The following is a 21055-nucleotide window of genomic DNA, read 5'->3' as shown; positions in this document are numbered from 1 at the left end:
ACAGCAGGGGTGTCCAAACTTGGGAACTTTAAGACTTGTGGACTTCAACTCCATGCTGGCTGGGGAATTCTGGGAGTTGAAGTCCACAAGTCTTAAAGTTCCCAAGTTTGGACACCCCTGGCTTACAGCCTCTGTTACTGTTGCTTCTCCCAGCTTTCACCCTTCTATATTTCAGCCAATGCCCCCAAAAGAATCTTACTGTGTGAATTCTGCAGCTGTGTCACTGCCGCCATGAACGGCTGTTGAGCCATCGGATTGGCCGACTGCTGCATGATTGACTGCTGGTGTGGGCTGTGCAGCTGTTGGGAGAACTGGACCGGTTGTAGGGCTACGCTGTTGATAACGGGGACGCTCTGGGCCTGCGAACTGTTTAGACCTGAAAGACAGAGAGACAATCAGAGGCGTTTGATTACGAAGCACGCCAAAGTCTTTGGATTTTCCCTGTAAGACCCACAGCCTCTCTACAATTTTCCAAGATGAAATTTCTCAATTTGAATAGCCTGGAACCTGATTTTCCAGGGTATTATTTTTTTAATCGGAGTGTGATTGTCTTTTTGTTTGCATCAGTTAAAGATGTTTGGCTGCTTCTGGTTAAAAGTAATTAAAAGACAATCTCTCACGGGTTGTTTTTGGACAATGGTGTGATTCTCTTAATAACAGCCATGTTCAAAGTTACGATGGCACTGAAAAAAATAACTGTACACCCGCTCCTCACATTTACAACCAATCTATTGTGGACTTCAACTCCCAGAATTCCCCAGCCAGCCATGCTGGCTGGGGAATTCTGGGAGTTGAAGTCCACAAGTCTTAAAGTTCCCAAGTTTGGACACCCCTGGTCTATGGCGATTGTCTGTCATCCATCCATGTCATGGTTGTCCCAAAGGTGTTTTTTTCAAAAGGCAGCTGGGCTTTCTTTGGTTTTCCTTAAAGTCCTTTCGCTTCTCATCCAAGAAGCTTCTTCAGTTCTGATTGAACGATGGGGAATAAATCCTTCTATTCCCCACCATTCAGCCCGAACCGAAGAAGCTTCTTGGATGAGAAGCGAAAGATCTTCAAGGAAAAGAAAGAAAGAAAGCCCTATAGCGTTTTGAAAAACACCTTTAGTACTACTTTTTAAATTACCATTATTGGAATGACATGATTGAAGCTCCCTCCCTTTTGGCAATGTAAAAAAAGGGGATAGGGCTTTAATCCCCGAGATGTAGGCCACCGTTTTCATTTTTTTGACCACCTCTCCTCTTGCAGAGTTCCTCAACCTTCAAGTCGTTTTGGGATGAGGCACAAAAAGTATTGTCTCATTCTCTTTCTTTCTTTCTTTCTTTCTTTCTTTCTTTCTTTTCCTTCCTTCCTTCTTTCATCTTTTTCTACTCCTTCCTTCCTTTCTCTCTCCCTTCCTCCTTCCTTCCTTCCTTTCTATCTGTCTTTCTTTTTGTCTTTCTTTCACTCTCCTTCTTTCTTTTCCTTCCTTCCTTTCTCTCTCCCCTTCTCCCTCTCTTCCTCTCTTCGTCCCTCCCTCCCTCCTTCCTTCCTACTTTCCTTTCTTTCTTTCTTTTTCTTTCTTTTCCTTTCTTCCGCTTTTTTTCTTTCTCTCTCTCTCTTTTCCTTCCTTCCCCTCTCCCTCCCCCTCTTTCTTCCTTTTCTTTTTCTTTCTTCCTTCCTTCCTTCCTTTCTCTTTCTTTCTTTCTTTTTCTGTCTCTCTCTCTGTCTCTCTCTCTTTCACCTCTTGATTTCATCCCTGATTCATTTTTTAAAATCTCAATTTCCTTCTTTTCTCACAGTGCACCAAAATCAATATTTCTCTCTTAATATTTACTGAGCAATTGGAGACCAGTACCCATGGAAACCAGTGCCATGCTACAATAGGCAGTCACAATTGCGGGAAGAAGAAAGGAAGAGATAGTAAATATTCTGCAAAGTCTCTCAGACAGGATCCTGCCCTTTTGGACTCTGCAAAAAAGCTCCTTGCTTCCTGATGGTGCTATACAAGGAAAGAGGTAATAATGAATAATTCTAAGAACAAGAAGACGTTTGTCTAACTCATAAAGCACTTACTTTGTGTGATAGCCATGACTCCTGATAAAGGTGTCATAATGAGGTTCTGGGATTGTTGTGGGGTGTGATGGGAAAAGCTGTGGATATTGGTGAGGGTACTGACTGGGGGGAGCCCACCGCCAGAAACTGTAATCTGTCAAGGAAAGAAAGAACAAACAAGTCAGAATTCAGGAATAGGCCATCAATAGTGCAATATTATCAACCCACAGAAACAAAGCCAAAACCGAGCCTATCAGGGAGATTTTGCTGATTTCCTGACTGCGACATATGAAGTAAAAAAGTTATATTTGTAACTGAGATCTCTCTTTGTAATCTTCCTGTTAAGATTTCAGTTTTTATATTCCGCGTTTTCTCTTTTACCCCTGTTCCTTTTTACTGAAATATGATGTGAATATGCCATACGATAAATAAATAACCATATTATCCATCTTGTGCCACTCTTGTTAATGCAGAGTAGCACAATGCAAACTTATTTCAATCAATACGTGATTTGATTTATTCATCCAAAATATTCGGAGCGGGCCCATCTTTGCCCTTTTTACACGTCCTCCACTTACAACAGTTCATTTAGTGACTGTTCGAAGTTACAACGGCACTGAAAAAACTGACTTATGGCCGTATTTCATACTTATGACCATCGCAGCATCCTCATGGTCACATGATCAAAATTCATTTAGCAACCATGAGAGTCCCTTAATGACCATGGTGATTCGCTTAATGACCACAGGGGGAAAAAAGATTTGAGAGCAGGCTAGGGATGCTTTGTGAGTTGACACTAAAATTGGATATGCCTTCATTAAGAACTGTTTTGCTTAGTGGCTGAAGTTCTAGTCTCAACTGTGGTTGTAAGTCAAAGGCTATCTGGGATCAGGAGCTCCAGACTTGGCAACCTTGTGGACTTCAACTCCCAGAATTCCCCAGCCAGCATGATTGTTAAGTCAAAGGCTACCTGTAGATCAGGGGACTCCAAAATTGGCAACCTTGAGACTTCTGGACTTCAACTCCCAGAATTCCCCAGGCAGCATGGTTGGATGAGGAATTCTGGGGGTTGAAGTCCACAAATCTTATATTTGGAGATTTCTACTGTAGATGAAAGAGGCCGTCGGCTCCCATTTTGCTTTAAGTGAAACTCACCCTCACCTCCTCCAACCCCTGAGATACTTTGCTAAGCCTGATTTGAAATTCCTTTAACTTCACAACCTCCTACAAAGGTTTCACTTGAGGTGGGGGGGCGGGGGGGGGAAGCCTCACATTTCATTTAAAGGGGGTGGTAGGAATCTGTCTGGAGGCCCAATTGACCCTGGATTCAAGAGTCAACAAATGGCTTTCTGGATGGAAGACCAGGCTGTCTCAGTCAAGAACTATGCATCCCCAACCAGGGAGAGAGAGAGAGAGAGAGAAAAAGGAAGGCCATAAAAACCATCCAGTGTGACTTGAATCAGTCAAGCTAGGCCAAGAAAAATAACCCCACCAGATGAATTGCTCAAATATTCTAAGTTTGCTGCCACCGAAGCCTGGCAGAACCCAAACAACGAGGAGAAAACAGATACATTACTGGGAGTCTTGGACTTACAACCACTCATTTAATGACCATTCATATCATGCTTTCCCGAAAATAAGACGGGGTCTTATTTTCTTTCGACACCCCCCCCCCAAAAAATAAGCGCTTGGCCTTATTTTGGGGGAGGTCTTATTATTTTTGAGGTGCAGGAGGCTTGGTCACCTCGTTGGCTGCTGCAGTATTGCAATATTTTTGGGGAGGGCTTATTTTAGTGCATGCGCTCAAAAGCCTGATGGGAGGTCTTATTTTCGGGGAAACAAGGTAGTTACAATACAATACAATACAATATAATACAATAGCAGAGTTGGAAGGGACCTTGGAGGTCTTCTAGTCCAACCCCCTGCCTAGGCAGGAAACCCTATACCGTTTCAGACAGATGGCTATCCAAGATCTTCTTAAAGACTTCCATTGTTGGGGCATTCACAACCTCTGGAGGCAACTTCTGTTCCACTGATTAATTGTTCTAACTGTCAGACGGCACGAATACAACCATTCGTTTAGGGACCGTTCAAAGTTACAACAGCACTGAAAAAAGTTACGACCAGTTTTCACACTTGGGGCCGTTGCAACATCCTCGTCGTCATGTGATCAGAATTTAGGTGTTTGGTATCTAGCGTGTATTTAAAGCAGTCCCTGGGTCATGTGATCTCCATTTTTCGACCTTCCCAAGCTGGCTTCACGACAAGCAAAGTCAAAGGGGAAAAAAATCCAGATTCGTTTAACGACCATGTGATTCACTTAACATATGTAAGTGATTCGCCTAACAACTGTGGCAAAGAAAAGTTGTAAAAGGGGGCGGCACAACTCACTTCACAACTGCCTTGCTTAGCAACGGAAATATTAGGCTCGGCTGTGGTGGGCAAAGGTACAAAGGTAGTTAAAGAAAAGAAAATGGAGAGAAATAGACTTCAGATGAAGTGATAGATGTTTGAAATTGAATGTATTTTGCCAAGTGTGCTCCTAGGAAGGTCTTTAGACACCAGAGCAATGACTGTTTTCATTGTTGATTCTAGCAATCTGGCACTGTGGCATCTTCCTATTTTGAAAGTACATATTTTGCTCACACAGAGGGCACCGGTCAAGGATGGGTCTCCGTTCACCCTGCCAGCTGGCAGATGGGAAGATCAACAGTGGTGGGAAAACTGTTTTCTAGAGAGATTCATGAGGCTTGGTGCCTACGATTTGATTACTCTATATGAGTGGTCTTTATGTCAACAGAAGTCTCTTTCGGTCCTCTAACGCTGTGTGTTTCTCAACTTCCACAACTTAAAAGACCCGCGGACTTCAACTCCCTAAATTCCACTGCCAGCTATGTTGCAGTTCATAGGTCTTTGAGAAACACTGCTGTACAGGATAGTCCTCAACTTATGACCGCAGTTGAGCCCAGAATTTATGTTGCTAAAGCAAGAAATTTGTCGAGTGAGCTTTGCCCCATTTTACGGCTTTTCTTGCCACATTTGTTAAGTGAATCTCAGCAGTTGTTAAATCAGTAACAAGGTTGTTAAGTGAATCTGGCTTTCCCCATTGCTTTGGCTTGTCAGAAGGTCAAAAAAGGGGATCACATCACCCCAGGAAGCTACAACTGTCATAAATATGAACCAGTTGCCAAATGTCTGAATTTTGATCACGGGACTATGGGAATGCTGCAACAATCGTAAGTGTGAAAATGTTCATAAGTCACTTTTTTCAGTGAGGTTGCAACTTAATTAAACAAGTGGTTGTAAGTTGAGGGCTACTTATACCTGATAACCCTACATTCATATCAACCTCAAAGAAACCTCTAAGCAAGACTGAGGAGAATTGTTGAATAACCAGAGGACTAACAATGAGATCTTTATGTCATATTTATGACTGTGAGAGGGATCTTGCAGTCCTAGTGGAGAATCGCTTAAATATGAGCCAACTTCAAGGTCCTGATTACTATCTTTAAAGTGCTCCATGGCTCAGGACCTAGTTACTTGCGGGATCGCATCCTCCCACATACATCCCTGCGGCCAATCCGCTCTCACAGGGAGGGCCTGCTCCAGGTGCCGTCCACTAGGCAATGCCAGCGGGCGGCGCCAAGGAGTAGAGCCTTCTCTGTGATGGGCCCAACCCTCTGGAATGACCTCCCCCCCCGACATTAGAACCACCTTGGACTTCCGCTCCTTCCGACAAAAATTGAAGAATCACCTGTTCCGATTAGCTGGCCTGGCATAATTATAAATGTTACAACTATGAACTCCTGGTAGTATACTCTCATCAGGTTATTTTAAGGGTAATGTTTTAATTTCTAATTGTTTTTAGGGCTTTTAGACCCATATTTATTCTTCTGTACAGTACTCTTAATTTTAACCTCCTCCACATATATACGTATATTTATAGTTATATTTATATTTGTATTTTATCTGTTATTTGTTGTGTGAACTGTACACCGCCCCGAGTCCCTTTTTGGGAGAGGGGGCGGTTTAGAAATGCGAAGAATAAATAAATAAATAAATAAACCGTGTGCAGCAGCTGCCAAAAAGCCAACACAGTTGTAGGCTGCATAAACAGAAAAAGAGAATCAAGATCACGTGAAGTGTTACTACCACTTTATAATGCCTTGGTAAGGCCACACTTGGAATACTGCGTCCAGTTTTGGTCGCCACGATGTAAAAAATATGTGGAGACTCTAGAAAAAGTGCAGAGAAGAGCAACAAAGAGGATTAGGGGACTAGAGGCTAAAACATATGAGGAATGGTTGCAGGAACTGGGTATGTCTAGTTTAATGAAGGGGAGACATGATAGCAGTCTTCCAATATCTCAGGGGTTGCCACAAAGAAGAGGGAGTCAAGCTATTCTCCAAGGCACCTGAGGGTAGAACAAGAAGTGGAAAACTAACCAAGGAGAGAAGCAACTTAGAACTAAGGAGAAATTCCCTGACAGTGAGAACAATTAATCAGTGGAACAACTTCCCTCCAGAAGTTATGAATGCTCCAACACTGGAAGTTTTAAAGAAGATGTTGGATAGCCATTTGTCTGAAGTGGTGTAGGGTTTCCTGCCTGAGCAGGGGGTTGGACTAGAAGACCTCCAAGGTCCCTTCCAACTCTGCTATTCTATAACATCCAGTTGCCTTTTGGAAAAGCACCTTTGGCATAAGCTAGGAAATCCAAACCTTGCTCACTCTTAGCAAGACCTTTTCCAAGTGACAGACAGCTCTTGTGATTTATCAGGATCTGGCAAATGCAGACAAAAGTCAGCCCGGCTCATTGAGAGGAGCCACATAAACATCTGAATGTGCTTTCCAGCCCTTGTCTTCATCGGCTTCCCTCTTCTGCCCACTGACCACGAGGTGACCCTTGAGGTGGAATGTCCTGGCAATGCTAGTGGCCTAAGCGGGGAGCCTGCTCCCTTCTGTTGAGGTCTGCCTAAGCAGGAGGTTGGGCTAGAAGACCTCCAAGGTCCCTTCCAACTCTGTTATTCAATTTCTATTTCTATCTCCACAAATTACAAAGTTATTTCATTAGCCCCCCTGTGATACAGCTGCCTTCACTTCCTAGGAACCAAACTCCTGATCTGTGATTCATATTTCACACTGTAAACTGCCCATAAAATATAAAGAGAATAAAAATGTTCCTCAGCACAGCACATCGTTCCGTCTAATCTTCCCTCAAGGAAGGAGACATTCCTCAGCTTAGCTAAACCAGGCATGCATACATAATAAAAAAAAAAATTTAAAATATATTTGCGAAAAGCCACCATTAGGCTCCAGCTCCTCTTGGAAAAACAATTAGGACAAGAAAAAAAAATGAATTAATGCTGCAAGGGAGGGAAATCACCTGACTGGGAAAGAATTTAAACCCATTATGGATCTGGAATAATGACCCCTAAAATATGCTAGGAATTAAACCCGGGAATAATTCATAGGCCAAATTCCAAAGCGAATTCTGATCTGTTTACATTTTTTTTAACCTGCTATTGTATTAGGAATACATTTTAAATGATAACTTGAGTTTTGCTATCCCGATAATACCACCCAAACCCTATTTTGCTTAGAAGACAGTCCAATTAATTTTACTTCTGAGATGAGTGTGCAATGGGACAGCGGTGTAAACTTAAACCAAGATGCCCATTCTTAGCTGGTTTGGGATCGTAAATAAAAAGCGCACGTGCAATTTTCCTCCAATTAAATCAGGGGACAGATTTATTTATTTATTTATTTATTATTCATGCTTCTAGACCGCCCCCTCTCCCAAAAGGGACTCGGGGCGGTGTACAGTCCATGCAAAATATATCAAAATACAATAAAAATTGAATATGTACAGTTGGAATGGAGGAGGTTAAAAATGGAATTAAAAGAACTGTACAAAGCAATATATATAAATATAGGATTTTGAACCCCTAAAACACACACAATAAGTTAAAAACAATACCCCTAAAATAACCAGTTAATACATTTGCCAGGGGGGACAGTTGTAATTATGCCAGGCCTGCTAATCGGAACAGGTGAGTCTTCAATTTTTGCCGGAAGGAGCGGAGGTCAGTAGTGGTTCTAATGTCGGGGGGGGAGGTCATTCCAGAGGGTTGGGCCCATCACAGAGAAGGCCCTACTCCTTGGTGTCGCCCGTTGGCATTGCCTAGTGGACGGCACCAGGAGAAGTCCCTCTCTGTGTGAGCGAATTGGCCGCAGGGATGTATGTGGGAGGAGATATTGTAGGAAAGACCCTTGCATTGCGAATACAAACAGGAAAAAGCATGGGTTGTCACGTTGGGATTATGAAGAGGGAGAAATTGAGGAGTCAGCTCTGGGATCCTTTTGTGCTTGATTTTTGTTTCCTTTTAACCCTTTAACTTTCTTATTAAGGCAGCAGCAAGGATATAAACAAATCAAAATCTATATCCTCTTCTCCTGAAAATAAGAGGTGGAAAGAAAGGGAGGAAGTCTGCCTGAAAAAGTGGGTAGAGAAGAAAAAGACTAATAAAAGAGAATATTTGTAAGCTCAGGGTTGAACTGTGGAATCTTTGGTGTTCTTTGAGCTTGGTGGTTTTCTTGCAAACATTTGATTATCAAGCTAGGTAACATCATCAGTGTCAGTACTCCCTTGCTAGCACTGATGATGTTACCTTGTTTGGTAATGAAATGTCTGCAAGAAAACTACCAAGCTCAGAGAACACAAAGAACTCCATCCTCTGGAATTGAAGGTAATAATACAATAGTAGAGTTGGAAGGGACCTTGGAGGTCTTCTAGTCCAACCCCCTGCCTAGGCAGGAAACCCTATACCGTTCCAGACAAATGGCTATCCAACATCTTCTTAAAGACTTCCAGTGTTGGGGCATTCACAACCTCTGGAGGCAAGCTGTTCCACTGATTAATTGTTCTAACTGTCAGGAAGTTTCTCCTCAGTTCTAAGTTGCTTCTCTCCTTGATTAGTTTCCACCCATTGCTTCTTGTTCTGCCCTCAGGTGCCTTGGAGAATAGTTTGACTCCCTCTTCTTTGTGGCAACCTCTGAGATATTGGAAGACTGCTATCATGTCTCCCCTAGTCCTTCTTTCTCTTAAGCTAAACATACCCAGTTCCTGCAACCGTTCTTCATATGTTTTAGTCTCCAGTCCCCTAATCCTCTTTGTTGCTCTTCTCTGCATTCTTTCTAGAGTCACTACAAGGTGTTGTAGTGAAGGATAAAAGCTACCCCTTGAGGTTGGTTTCATTGGTTTTCCTATATATCACAGAAGTGTGGGATCCTTTGTGCTCTCTGAGTTCGGTGGTTTTCTTGCAGACATTTCATTACCAAACTAGGTAACACCATCAATGCTGATGATGTTACCTAGTTTAGTAATGAAACATCTACAAGAAAACCACCAAGCTCAGACAGACCAAGGACTCCACAGAAGAAAACAAATTAGACGTTCTGTCTATAATAATTATTTAGTAACTACATAATAATTAAAAAGACAAAGATCATTTTTTTCCTTCTTTTATTTCCTGTTTATGCAGTTCTTCAGGACAACCCTAATACATTTGTCATTGTAAATCCAGCTGGGATGTCTCATAGCCAACAAAGCCCGTGAAACCAATTTTTCTATCATGGTAGAATATTCTACGGCTTGAACTGAAGAATCCACCCCAATATTGCAGCAAAGGCTAAGTTATCCATGGCACTATCATGATAAAGGCTATCCAACATCTTCTTAAAGACTTCCAGTGTTGGGGCATTCTCAACTTCTGTTCCACTGATTAATTGTTCTAACTGTTAGGAAATTTCTCCTCAGTTCTAAGTTGCTTCTCTCCTTGATTAGTTTCCACCCATTGCTTCTTGTTCTGCCCTCAGGTGCTTTGGAGAATAGTTTGACTCCCTCTTCTTTGTGGCAGCCCCTGAGATACTGGAAGACTGTTATCATGTCTCCCCTAGTCCTTCTTTTCATTAAACTAGACATTCCCAGTTCCTGCAACCGTTCTTCTTATGTTTTAGTCTCCAGTCCCCTAATCCTCTTTGTTGCTCTTCTCTGCACTCTTTCTAGAGTCTCCACATCTTTTTTACATCGTGGCGACTTTTTAAAAAATCACTGTATCCTTCACTCCATTTGATGTCCCTATTTGTAGAAGTAAAGAGGGGTGGGGGGAGGAATTGTTGAAGCTTGCTAAATAAAATTATAAAATTTGAAGGGTTAAGTGGCATCTGGGATGACTTAATCATGGTCGGCTGTTTTTCTTTTTTTTAAAAAAAATATGCGGAATGTCATCAGCAGTGAAGAGCAAACAATGATCCACCCCATTGTGCCAATCTGAGAGGCATTCGATCAATACCCTGAGAACAGTTTTTATTGGCATGTTTCAATGCCTAAGCAGGGAACGAGAAGGTCAGAAGGGTATTTTCCCTGAAAGCACTCAGGCCTTTACCCTCCTCATGCCTACAAGCCTTTCATTGTTTAATGCAGGTCTGGGGGGGGGGGGAGAGTTTTAACATGTAGGGGGAAAAAAGTTCTGTTTGTTTTTCACCTCCTAAGCTAACTTATCTTATCAGCACCTGAGGTACAATAGCCCAGGTGTGCTCACCATTTTACCATCCGGGGACAGCAAGCTGTGGCTGTGACTTGGGTCCAAACTGGCCGGAGATACTGGCTGGAGAATGGACTGGCTGGTGGTCACCATCGAGTTGTTACCGTGATGGCTGATGGAAGTTGAAGAGGTGACTTCATTGCCACCGGGGTGACTGTAGCGGACCCCTGCGAGAAGGCAATCACAGAGAAGAAATCATAGCAATTTTAAAAGTAAATTAGGAAAAAAAACATAGAAGTGTGCTTGTTTTATTTGTTATTTATTTGCCTAATTTTATAAGTAATTCAATGACACACACACAATACGAAGGGACGCCGCCCCGAGTCCCTTCGAGGAGAGGGAGCGGCTTATAAGTCTAATAAATAATAATAATAATAATAATAATAATAATAATAATAATAATACTTTCTCCTCGGATGGGCCCCACAACAACCCAGTGAGTTGGATTGGGCTGAGAGAGGGGCACCAGATCCAAGTCACCCAGCTGGCTTTCATGCCTAAGGAGGAAACTAGAACTCACCGTCTCCTGGTGATTGGTTCAAAGTCAACAAGCCGACTTTCATGCCTAAGAAGGGACTAGAATTCACTGTCTCCTGGTGATTGGCTCAAAATCAACCAGCAGGCTTTCATGCCTAAGACGGGACTAGAACTCACCGTCTCCTGATGATTAGACTAAAGTCACCCAGCTGGGTTTTATGTCCAAAGCAGGATGAGAACTCACAGGTTGCTGGTGATAGGTTGTTTCAACCTATGAGCACAACTGGCAGGGCAAGCTACTGCCTAATAACTTGCCCAGCTAGTTTGGTTTGGTTTGGTGGCGAATTTACTGCTTCGGCGAAACCAGGGTCAAAAACTGTAACTGTAAGAGAGACATTGGAGTCTTAATGGACGATCACTTAAATATGAGCCAGCAGTAGTGGGGAGCAGTCAAAAAACCTAATACAATCCTTGGCTGTATAAACAGAGGCATAGAATCAAAATCACATGAAGTATTAGTACCACTTTATAAAACCTTAATAAGACCACACCTTCAATACTGCCTCCAGTTATGGTCACCACATTACAAAAAGATGCTGAAACTTTGGAAAAAGTGCAAAGAGGAGCAAATAAGATGAGACTAAAACATACGAAGAACGGTTGCAGGGTTTAAGTTTGGCTAGTCTAGAGAAAATAGACAAGGCATGACATGATAGCAGTATTTTAGTATTTGAGGGGGTGCCACAAAGACGAGGGGGGTCAACGTATTTTCCAAAGCACCAGAAGGCAGGACAAGAAACAATGGATGGCAACCCATAGTGGGTTGCCAATTTGTTTAGTACCAGTTCGGGAGTGCTTGCTTGCTTGCGTGATGCTTCTGCCCATGCGCAGAAGCATCCGGGCAGGTGGGCAGGACTTCCCACTGCCACTACTACCGGTTTTTCCGATCTGGGCCAAACTGGGAGCAACCCACCTCTGATGGAAACTAATCAAGGAGAGAAGCAACCTGGAATTAAGGAGAAACATCCTAACAGTGAGAACAATTAATCAGTGGAACAACTTGCCTTCAGAAGTGGTGGATGCTTAAATCAATTGAGGTTTTTAAGAAGAGACTGGGCAGCCACTTGTCTGAATTGGTATAGGGTATCCTGCTTGAGCAGGGGTTGGATTAGAAGATCTCCAAGGTATTGCGTTGCGTTGCGTTGCATTCTATTCTATTCTATTCTATTCTATTCTATTCTTCTGAATATAAATACTGCACACTGCATACTCCTCACACTGATATATCTGTGTGTGTATTGATGGATAATTGACTGAAAACCAAGCTTTCAGGAATTTGTTAGTTCAGAGGTGTCCAATCTTGGCAACGTTAACATTTATGGACTTCAACTCCCAGAATTTCCCCAGCTAGCCAGCCAACCAGCCAACTTCCTTGTTTTAAAATCCCAACTTTTAAATTTGCCACAGAGATCACAACTCTCATGTTTTGGGCAGTGTGAAATAAACATCAAATGTTTATTCCTTCTTGAGAAAAATACTCACCAAGATTATTTACTATTCCTTATTTGCTACATGAATATAGTCCTGTGGCTCCCAGTTGATTCCATCTTATATTTTTCAACATGTTTTTGGGGTATTTCTGCCTTTTCAGCAAGACTATCCTGCAAATGGGTTTTTTTGAACTACTTAAAATTTTATATTTCACCATTGCTTATTTGTAATCATTGCAGGCAGTAATGGTATTCTATTTTCTTCACTACTGATTCGGTAGCGGGAGTGTGCTTACGATTGTTGCCACATTCCTTTGGGTTATGGGATCAAAATTTGGACACTCGGGAACTGTCATGCATTTATGATGGTTGCAATTTCCCGGGGTCATGTAATCACCATTTGAAAAGCAAAGTCAATGGGGAAGCCAGATTCACTTAACTGTGTTACTGACTTAAAACTGCAGTGATTTACCTAACAACTGTGGCAAGAAAGGTCGTAACATGGGGTGAAACTCACTTCACAAATGTCTCACTTAGCAACGGAAATTTTGGTCTCAATTGTGGTCGTACGTTGAGGATTACCTGAAGATATTACTACCAGTAGTGGTATTTTGAATGCTACTGAGTTTTAGATGCATGAAAGATAAAACAACAACTGCTATTATTATTTTATGAATATATTTTGTTGGAGAAAATCAGCCATATAACTAAACCAAACGTGTAGGTGAAATATAGTATTAAAGGACTAGCAAGAAGGGGAAGCATTAGCTCTAAATAAGGTTGAAAATAAATGAATACCCACATATAGGTAGACCTTAAATTGTGACTACTGTTGGGATCAAAATTTCCATTGCTCGCTTTTGGTAGAAAATAAAATATGTTGATGCTGTTGATGATATATAGCTGAATAAGATAATATTGTTAGGTGTGGATAATCAATTAAGTAAAATGCTTGTTATATTAAAATGGATTTGATGATATACGCTGCATATAGAAACTAGAAATAACAAATGGAAAATGAAATGGTAAAGTTGGTATCCTTTTTTCTGTAAGGGCGAAAAATGATTTGGTTTATTTGTTAAGAAAAATTTTAACTTAAGGTGGAAATATGGTAAGAAAATGCGGGGCCGAAATTAGAAATGATAATGTGATGTTAAATTAATTCTGTATAAGAGAGAATGTAAAAAGGGGGGAAATCCTGGACATTTTCTTTGTAAAGAGGTTTTAAATTTTGTAACAAAAAATAAAAAACTTTACACACAAAAAAAATTCCATCGCTCAGCATTGTTAAGTGAATCATACCTGAATTTACAACCTTTCTTGGCCATGGCTATTAAACAAATCACTTGCTAAATGAATCATGCAGTCGTTAAACAAACCCAGCTTCCTGCATTAACTTTGCTTGTCAGAAACCAGCTAGGATGGTCACATGTTGCAAACACGTGGCCCAGGGACACAGCAACCATCGCAAATCCATGCCAGCTGACAAGCATCTGATTTTTAATCCCATGAGCGGAGGGATGCTGTGATGGCCATATGTGCAAGAATCAGTTGTCACTTTTCCCCACTGCTGTTGTAACTTCAATTAGTTACTAAACAAATGGTTGTAAATTGAGGACTATCTGTATACACAAACACGACTGGTCTGTGCGCCAAGGGAGCTGTTTTCATTCTATAAAAACCGAAAAAGATTTTATAGTACACAAGTCCTACAGCAGTGATACCATACTAGTAAAAATTGCCAAACTTTTTGACCACACATTGCATGTGAATCTTAAGGTGAAGTCTCAAGAAAATGTCCAGTCGCCTAATCTGGGGTGGTTGGTGTTTTTTGTTTTATATTTTTCAACTCACCTTTATTATTTTTTTATAAATAAACTAAGATGGGGAACACACCTAAAACTTCTTCCTCCTCCTCTTTTCCTCACAACAACCCTGTGAGGTCGGTTGGGCAGAGACAAAGTGATTGGCCCAAAGTCACCCACCAGTTTTCATGCGCAAGGTGGGACTAGAAGTCTCCTGGGGATTGGGCCCAAGTCACCAAACCAACTTTCATATCTAAGTTGGAACTAGAACTCACCATCTCCTGGTTTCCAGCCTGGTTGCCTTAACCACTAGATTAAACTGGTTCTTCCAGATCTTTCTCACCAGATGCAGAGGGGAAGAAGAAGAATGCATTCTGCAGAATGTTGTATTTATTGTTTTGTATTTATTTGCTTCTCATATAAGGCATCGGTATCCCTTCAGAAGTTTGGGTCCTCCATCACTGGAGGCTTTTAAGAAGAGACAGGACAAGCCATTTGTCTGAAATGGTATAGGGCCGTGATGGCAAACCTATGGCACAGGTGGCATGCAGAGCCCTCTCTGCAAGCACCATGCATGCGCGCCTCCCACCGGCCAGCTGATTTTCGGGTCTCTGCTGAGCATGCGCAGGTGGCAGCATGTGCTTACGCAGAAGCGGGGGCACGGCCCCCTTTGCGGCCCGTTTTTGCTCCCGGGAGGCTGCAGGGAGGCCTACTAGGCCCAAAATGGAGCATGGATGTGTGTGGTGCCTCCCCCCCCCCCCGTGGCTCATTTTTGCTCCCAGGAGGCTGCAGGGAGGCCTACTAGGCCCAAAACGGAGCACGGGTGTGTGTGGTACCTCCCCCTCCACCCGTGGCTCATTTTTGCTGCAGGGAGGCCTACTAGGCCCAAAACGGAGCACGGGTGTGTGTGGTGCCTCCCCCCCCCCCCCCCGTGGCTCATTTTTGCTCCCAGGAGGCTGCAAGGAGGCCTACTAGGCCCAAAACAGAGCAGGGGGGTCATGTGCACATGCACGGGGAAGGGGGGGGAGTTGATGGGTCATGTGCGCATGCGCAGGGGGCATGGCACACAGGGGAGGATCGCACATGCTTTCGGCATGCGGCAACCGAAAGGTTAGCCATCACTGGTATAGGGTTTCCTGCCTAAGCAGGGGGTTGGACTAGAAGATCTCCAAGGTCCCTTCCAACTCTGATGATGTTCTATGTTCCATGTTCTTCTCTTCCCATCTGACCTTTGCAGGTGTTTATTCTACCTATTTGATGCTTCTCATGAAACGTATATTAAGGTACTGCAGCCCAGCGTTCCTAAACTGATTGCTCACGGCAGGCACTAGCAATAGCAAGGAAAAACAGAGATTGCCTCTTGTTCAACAGAGGCATTGAAGTAGGTATGGAATGATTCATTGCCGAGGATTTTAACTTGGTTAAAAATAAATGTCCCTTCAGAGATCACCCTTGGATGTTACATTGGCAAACACATTAAGCAGATCAGAAATAATTAACCAAGGAGCCCAGCTGAGAAACAAAACCTCTATTATCAGTTCTGGGATTCCAGGGTGATTTGTTATAAACTGCCATATCCCATCTACCAAAAATGTTGGTGTCTGTCTGTCTGTCTGTCTGTCTGTCTGTCTAAGTCCACCTTCTATAGAGCCGAGGTAACGCAGTGGTTAGAGTGCAGTACTGCAGGCTACTTCTGCTGACTGCCGGCTGCCTGCAATTTGGCAGCTCAAATCTCACCAGGCTCAAGGTTGACTCAGCCTCCCATCCTTCCGAGGTGGGTAAAATGAGGACCCAGATTGTTGGGGGTAAGGTGCTGACTCTGTAAGCCGCTTAGAGAAGGCTATAAAAGCACTATGAAGCGATATATAAGTCTAAGTGCTATTGTTATCTCCGCTAACCCTTCGGGAAAGCCTCAAAAGAAAGCGAAATAACATAACCATGGAAAAGGATCGTCGGATGTGTTTAAGCAGCTGAAGAGATCTGGGCAGCCTGTAGGTCTCTGCAGAGGTTTTCTGGTTTTGTCCAGATGATGACGTTTGAGCCACAAACGTCACCCCTTCAAACGTGCATGAGTTGACCCCCCCAGGATGCTGCAACCCTTCACAAATACATGCCAAGTTCCAGAATTTTGATTCTGGGTCCAGTGGTTATAGACAGCAGAGCAGACCTCGACTTACGACCACAATTGAGTCCAAAATGTATGCTGCTAAGTGAGCCATTTGTTAAGTGAGTTTTGCGTCCTTTTTTGACTCAGTGGCTAAGCGAATCATTGCAGTTGTTGGGTTAGTTGCCCGGTTGTTAAGTGAATTTAGCTTCCCCATGGACTTGGTTTGCCAGAAGTTTGCAAAAGCGGATCACCTGATCTCGGGACACCACAACGGTCATAAATACGAGTCAATTGCCAAGCATCCTAATTTTAATCACGTGAGCATGGGGATACTGCAATGGCCATAAGTGTGAAAAATGGTCATGAGACACATTTTTTTCAGTGCCATTGTAACTTTGAAGAACGGTGGCTAAATGAACTGTTGTTAAGTCGAGCATTACCTGTTGTCATAAATCACTTTATTCAATGCCTTTGTACCTTCAAACAATTGCTCGACACATGGTTATAAGTCAAGGACTACCTGTATGCCAATGCTAGATTGAGAAAAAGGTGAGGAACAACCTCATCAGTTGCTACCTGGTAAATGCGACCGCGCTCGTTTTTTAAATCAATACTTTCTCATGACCTTTGGCCTCCCAACTTCCTTCCAAAACTTCCATTCTATTATTCTATCCCAACACTTTTAGGAATCATCAAAGGTTTACCATGAACCTGCCCTTCACAAAATCTCAAACATTTCAGCATTCCCTATCTCTGGTTCAGTTATGTATATTGCTTGCGGTAGCCACCCATTAAAACAGAGGGATCATATTTCATTTTTATTGAATGCCACTTTCTCCTGAGTTTAATTTTCTGGGGTTTGTACGCTGGCAGCAAGCCAGGGTAGCATAAAGGTCAGGACTAGCCTCTTTCATCTTTCTCTTTTTGCCTCCCTTTGTCTCCAACACCCCACTCCCGAAATATTATTCTATTCTCTAAGCCAGTGGTGAAATTCAATTTTTTTTTTACTACTGGTTTTGTGAGCGTGGCATGGTGGACATGGCAGGGGAAGCATATTGCAAAATCTCCATTCCCTCCTCACTCCTGGGGGCAGGATATTGCAAAATCTCCATTCCTACCCCACCAGAGGTGGTATTTGCCGGTTCTCCGAACTACTCAAAATTTCCGCTACCAGTTCTCCAGAACCTGTCAGAACCTGCTGAATTTCACCCTGCTCTAAACATTCATGTAGCAACTGTTTGAGATTACAATGGCAATGAAAAAAAAGAGTCTTACGACTGGTCCTTGCACTTACAACATGCAGCATCCCCATGGTCGTGTGATCAAAATTTGGCCACTTGCAACAGGAATTGTCCCAGGGTCATGTAATCACCATTTGTGACTTTTCTAATTGGCAATTAGAAACTCTGTGATTCATTTAGCAACTGTCGTGATTTGCTTAACAGCTGGGAGCTGTTAACAGCGGGAGTCAAAATTTGGCACGATTCACTTAACAAGGTTTAGCAACAGAAATGTTGGTCCCAATTGTGGTTGTAATTCAAGGACTACCAGTGCCAAGTGCCAAGCAATGGCATCAAGTGGCCATCAGAAATAATAATTCATTGCCTTCTTGAGGAGATCTGTTAATGAGGATCTCCAAACTTGGCAACTTGTGGACTTCAACTCCCAGAACTGCTCAGCTGACCATGCTCCTGGGGAATTCTGGGAGTTGAAGTCCCCAAGATTTAAATTTCCCAAGTTTGGAGACCCTTGTCCTAGACGTCACCGCATGGCATTCCATTTAAGACATGAGTGGGCAAGTATGGCCCCCTTTAGCACCTGTGGACTTCAACTCCCAGAATTCCTCAGCCATGGGCTAAAGCCTAAAGGGGACCATACTTGACCAACCTTGATCTAGGATCTATGGCTGTTTGCATAGACCCAACCTTACATGGTCAAAGGTCTCAAGAGGCTTTCTTCTGAAGAGGTCTTTTCACTCCCTGTTTTCCCATCCCTTCTCATGGGAGGATACCCTTTGAAAAATGGACTCTGTCCAGGAGAAGTGGACATCACAGACAGGAACAGGGTAAACATTGCTCAAGGGGAAACCTTGTCACCACATTTTTGAACTGTATTTCTAAACTCACGCAAAGGATGGCCAGGCAGGGGCAGGTCAGAAGAGCTGAAGTATTGTTTGAACAATGGGAGGGAAGATCATAAGAACAAAGGAGCTGGGTTTTGAATGCCGGGTTTTTCTTTTTTTCTTTTAAACAGAAACATAAATAGATGAGTACTTCATTTTGCACCTTTCCAGCCCAGGCTTAGAGATTTGTCTTCGAAACTGAATGTTTAAGGAAGGTCGGTTGTTAAATGTAAAATCCTCAAAAGCAGAATGTTAAGTAAAGTAAGGTTCTACATTTAGGCAAGAAAAACGGAATGCACAGGTACAGTATAGGTGCTACCTGGCTCAATAGTAGTAACTCTGAGAGGAATCTTGGAGTCCTAGTGGACAACCATTTAAATATGAGCCAGCCGTGTGCAGCAGCTGCCAAAAAAGCCAACACAGTTCTAGGCTGCATCAACAGAGGGATAGAATCAAGATCACGTGAAGTGTTAATACCACTTCATAAGGCCTTGGTAAGGCCACACTTGGAGTACTGCATTCAGTTTTGGTCACCACGATGTAGAAAAGATGTGGAGACTCTAGAAAGAGTGCAGAGAAGAGCAACAAAGATGATCAGGGGACTGGAGACTAAAACATATGAAGAACGGTTGCAGGAACTGGGTATGTCTAGTTTAATAGAAAGAAGGACTAGGGGAGACATGATAGCATTGTTCCAATATCTCAGGGGTTGCCACAAAGAAGAGGGAGTCAAACTATTATCCAAAGCACCTGAGGGTAGAATAAGAAGCAATAGGGGGAAACTAATCAAGGAGAAAAGAAACTTAGAACTGAGGAGAAACTTCCTGACAGTGAGAACAATTAATAAGTGGAACAACCTGCCTCTAGAAGTTGTGAACACTGGAAGTTTTTAAGAAGATATTGGGTAACCATTTGTCTGAAGTGATGTAGGGTTTCCTGCCGAAGCAGCGGTTTGGACTAGAAAACCTCCAAGGTCCCTTCCAACTCTGTTATTCTATTCTATTCTATTCTATTCTATTCTATTCTATTCTATTCTATTCTATTCTATTCTATTCTATTCTATTCTATTCTATTCTATTAATGGCGTGCAGGTAGTCCTCAATCTTATGATCTAACAGAGCCCTTATGATCTAACAGAGCCCAGAATTGCCAATTTAGGTCATGACAGTTGTAAACTGAAGCACCTGCTTTAACCAATCTGATTTTACGACATTTTTTTTGTCAGTGAAAAAGCAAACACCGCAGTTGTTAAGTGAATGCTGAGGTTGTTAAGTAAATTCATTCTCCACGAGGAGTGTTTTTGGCTGGAAACCAGAAGTGAATATTGGTTTCCAGCAAAAAAAATAAAATCATAAATGGCAATCACATGACTGGCAGGACTCCAGAAAATAGCCATAAACGCAGGCCGGTTGCCAGGTGCCCAAAAGGTGATCATGTGACTGCGGGGTGGTGGGGTGGTGGACTGTCATAACTTCGAATCCAGATCATAAATATCTTTGGGGGATCCATTGTAACTTTGAATAGTCTGTAAGTGACCAGCTGCCTGTAATGACTATATTTTGCTCTATTTATTTCATGATTTATCATTATTTCGTTATCATATGTCTACGCCCCTGATCAAAAAAGACTTACACAGCTTACACCGAATGAATAATACTGTTAAAATAGCCAGGGTACAATCTGAAAACCTAACGTCATTTCAAACAGATAAATATTATTAAAACTGCCGGTATTCAGGCTTAAGGGGGCTGCATCTGTGAAACTCTCTTTCCAACATGCACACAGTAGTATATTTTGAAGTGCCCTTATCGGATCATTTATAGTTCTCAGTTTATACATAGATTTTATTTTTTTTAACCCTTAGATGGAGTTGGGGAGGTGCAAATTTGTTTTTATCTAATTATTTCTTCCCATTTCCTGCAGAAAATGCTTTTTTTTAAAAAGAAAAATGATATTTAGAACTATGCAATTAAAAATGCATAAAGGGAAAGGGAAAAGTTCCCCTCGCACATACGTGCTAGTTGTTCCCGACTCTAGAGGGCGGTGCTCATCTCCGTTTCAAAGCCAAAGAGCCAGCACTGTCTGAAGCCGTCTCCGTGGTCATGTGGCCGGCATGACTAAACGCCGAAGGTGCATGGAACGCTGTTACCTTCCCACCAAAGGTGGTTCCTATTATACTACTTGCATTTTTTACGTGCTTTTGAACTGCTAGGTTGGCAGAAGCCGGGACAAGTAACAGGAGCTCACTCCGTTACGCAGCACTAGGGATTCGAACCGCCGGACTGCTGACCTTTCTGATCGACAAGCTCCACATCTTAGCCACTGAGCCACCGCATCCCCCCCCTTTTTTAACAAATGCATAGAACTACGCAATTACCAATGCAATTAAAAGGTTAGCAACAAGAACCACATAAAAAGCA

The 21055-nt window shown here is 42.6% G+C and overlaps 1 protein-coding gene across 3 annotated transcripts in view; it reads right to left on the bottom strand.

The window, feature by feature from the left end:
• The window catches only part of HNF1B (HNF1 homeobox B), a 108276-nt gene that overhangs the window by 13074 nt on the left and 74147 nt on the right, over positions 1-21055 (bottom strand). For all 3 annotated transcript variants that reach the window (XR_014174736.1, XM_081945439.1, XM_081945440.1), the window contains exons 5-7: positions 10632-10801; positions 2053-2185; positions 200-376 (exon numbers count right to left, since the gene is read on the bottom strand). Coding sequence is in view for 2 of the 3 variants with exons in the window: in XM_081945439.1 (XP_081801565.1) it covers positions 200-376; positions 2053-2185; positions 10632-10801 (480 nt within the window). In the remaining variant the exon portion in view is untranslated. The remainder of the gene's footprint in view (positions 1-199; positions 377-2052; positions 2186-10631; positions 10802-21055) is intronic.

Source organism: Natrix helvetica (genome assembly GCF_964273705.1).
Source record: "Natrix helvetica genome assembly, chromosome: 2".
In the NCBI taxonomy this organism is placed as follows: Eukaryota; Metazoa; Chordata; class Lepidosauria; order Squamata; family Natricidae; genus Natrix; species Natrix helvetica.
The sequence above is the reverse complement of the archived record's forward strand: the minus strand, read 5'-3'. Positions and strand labels throughout refer to the sequence as shown.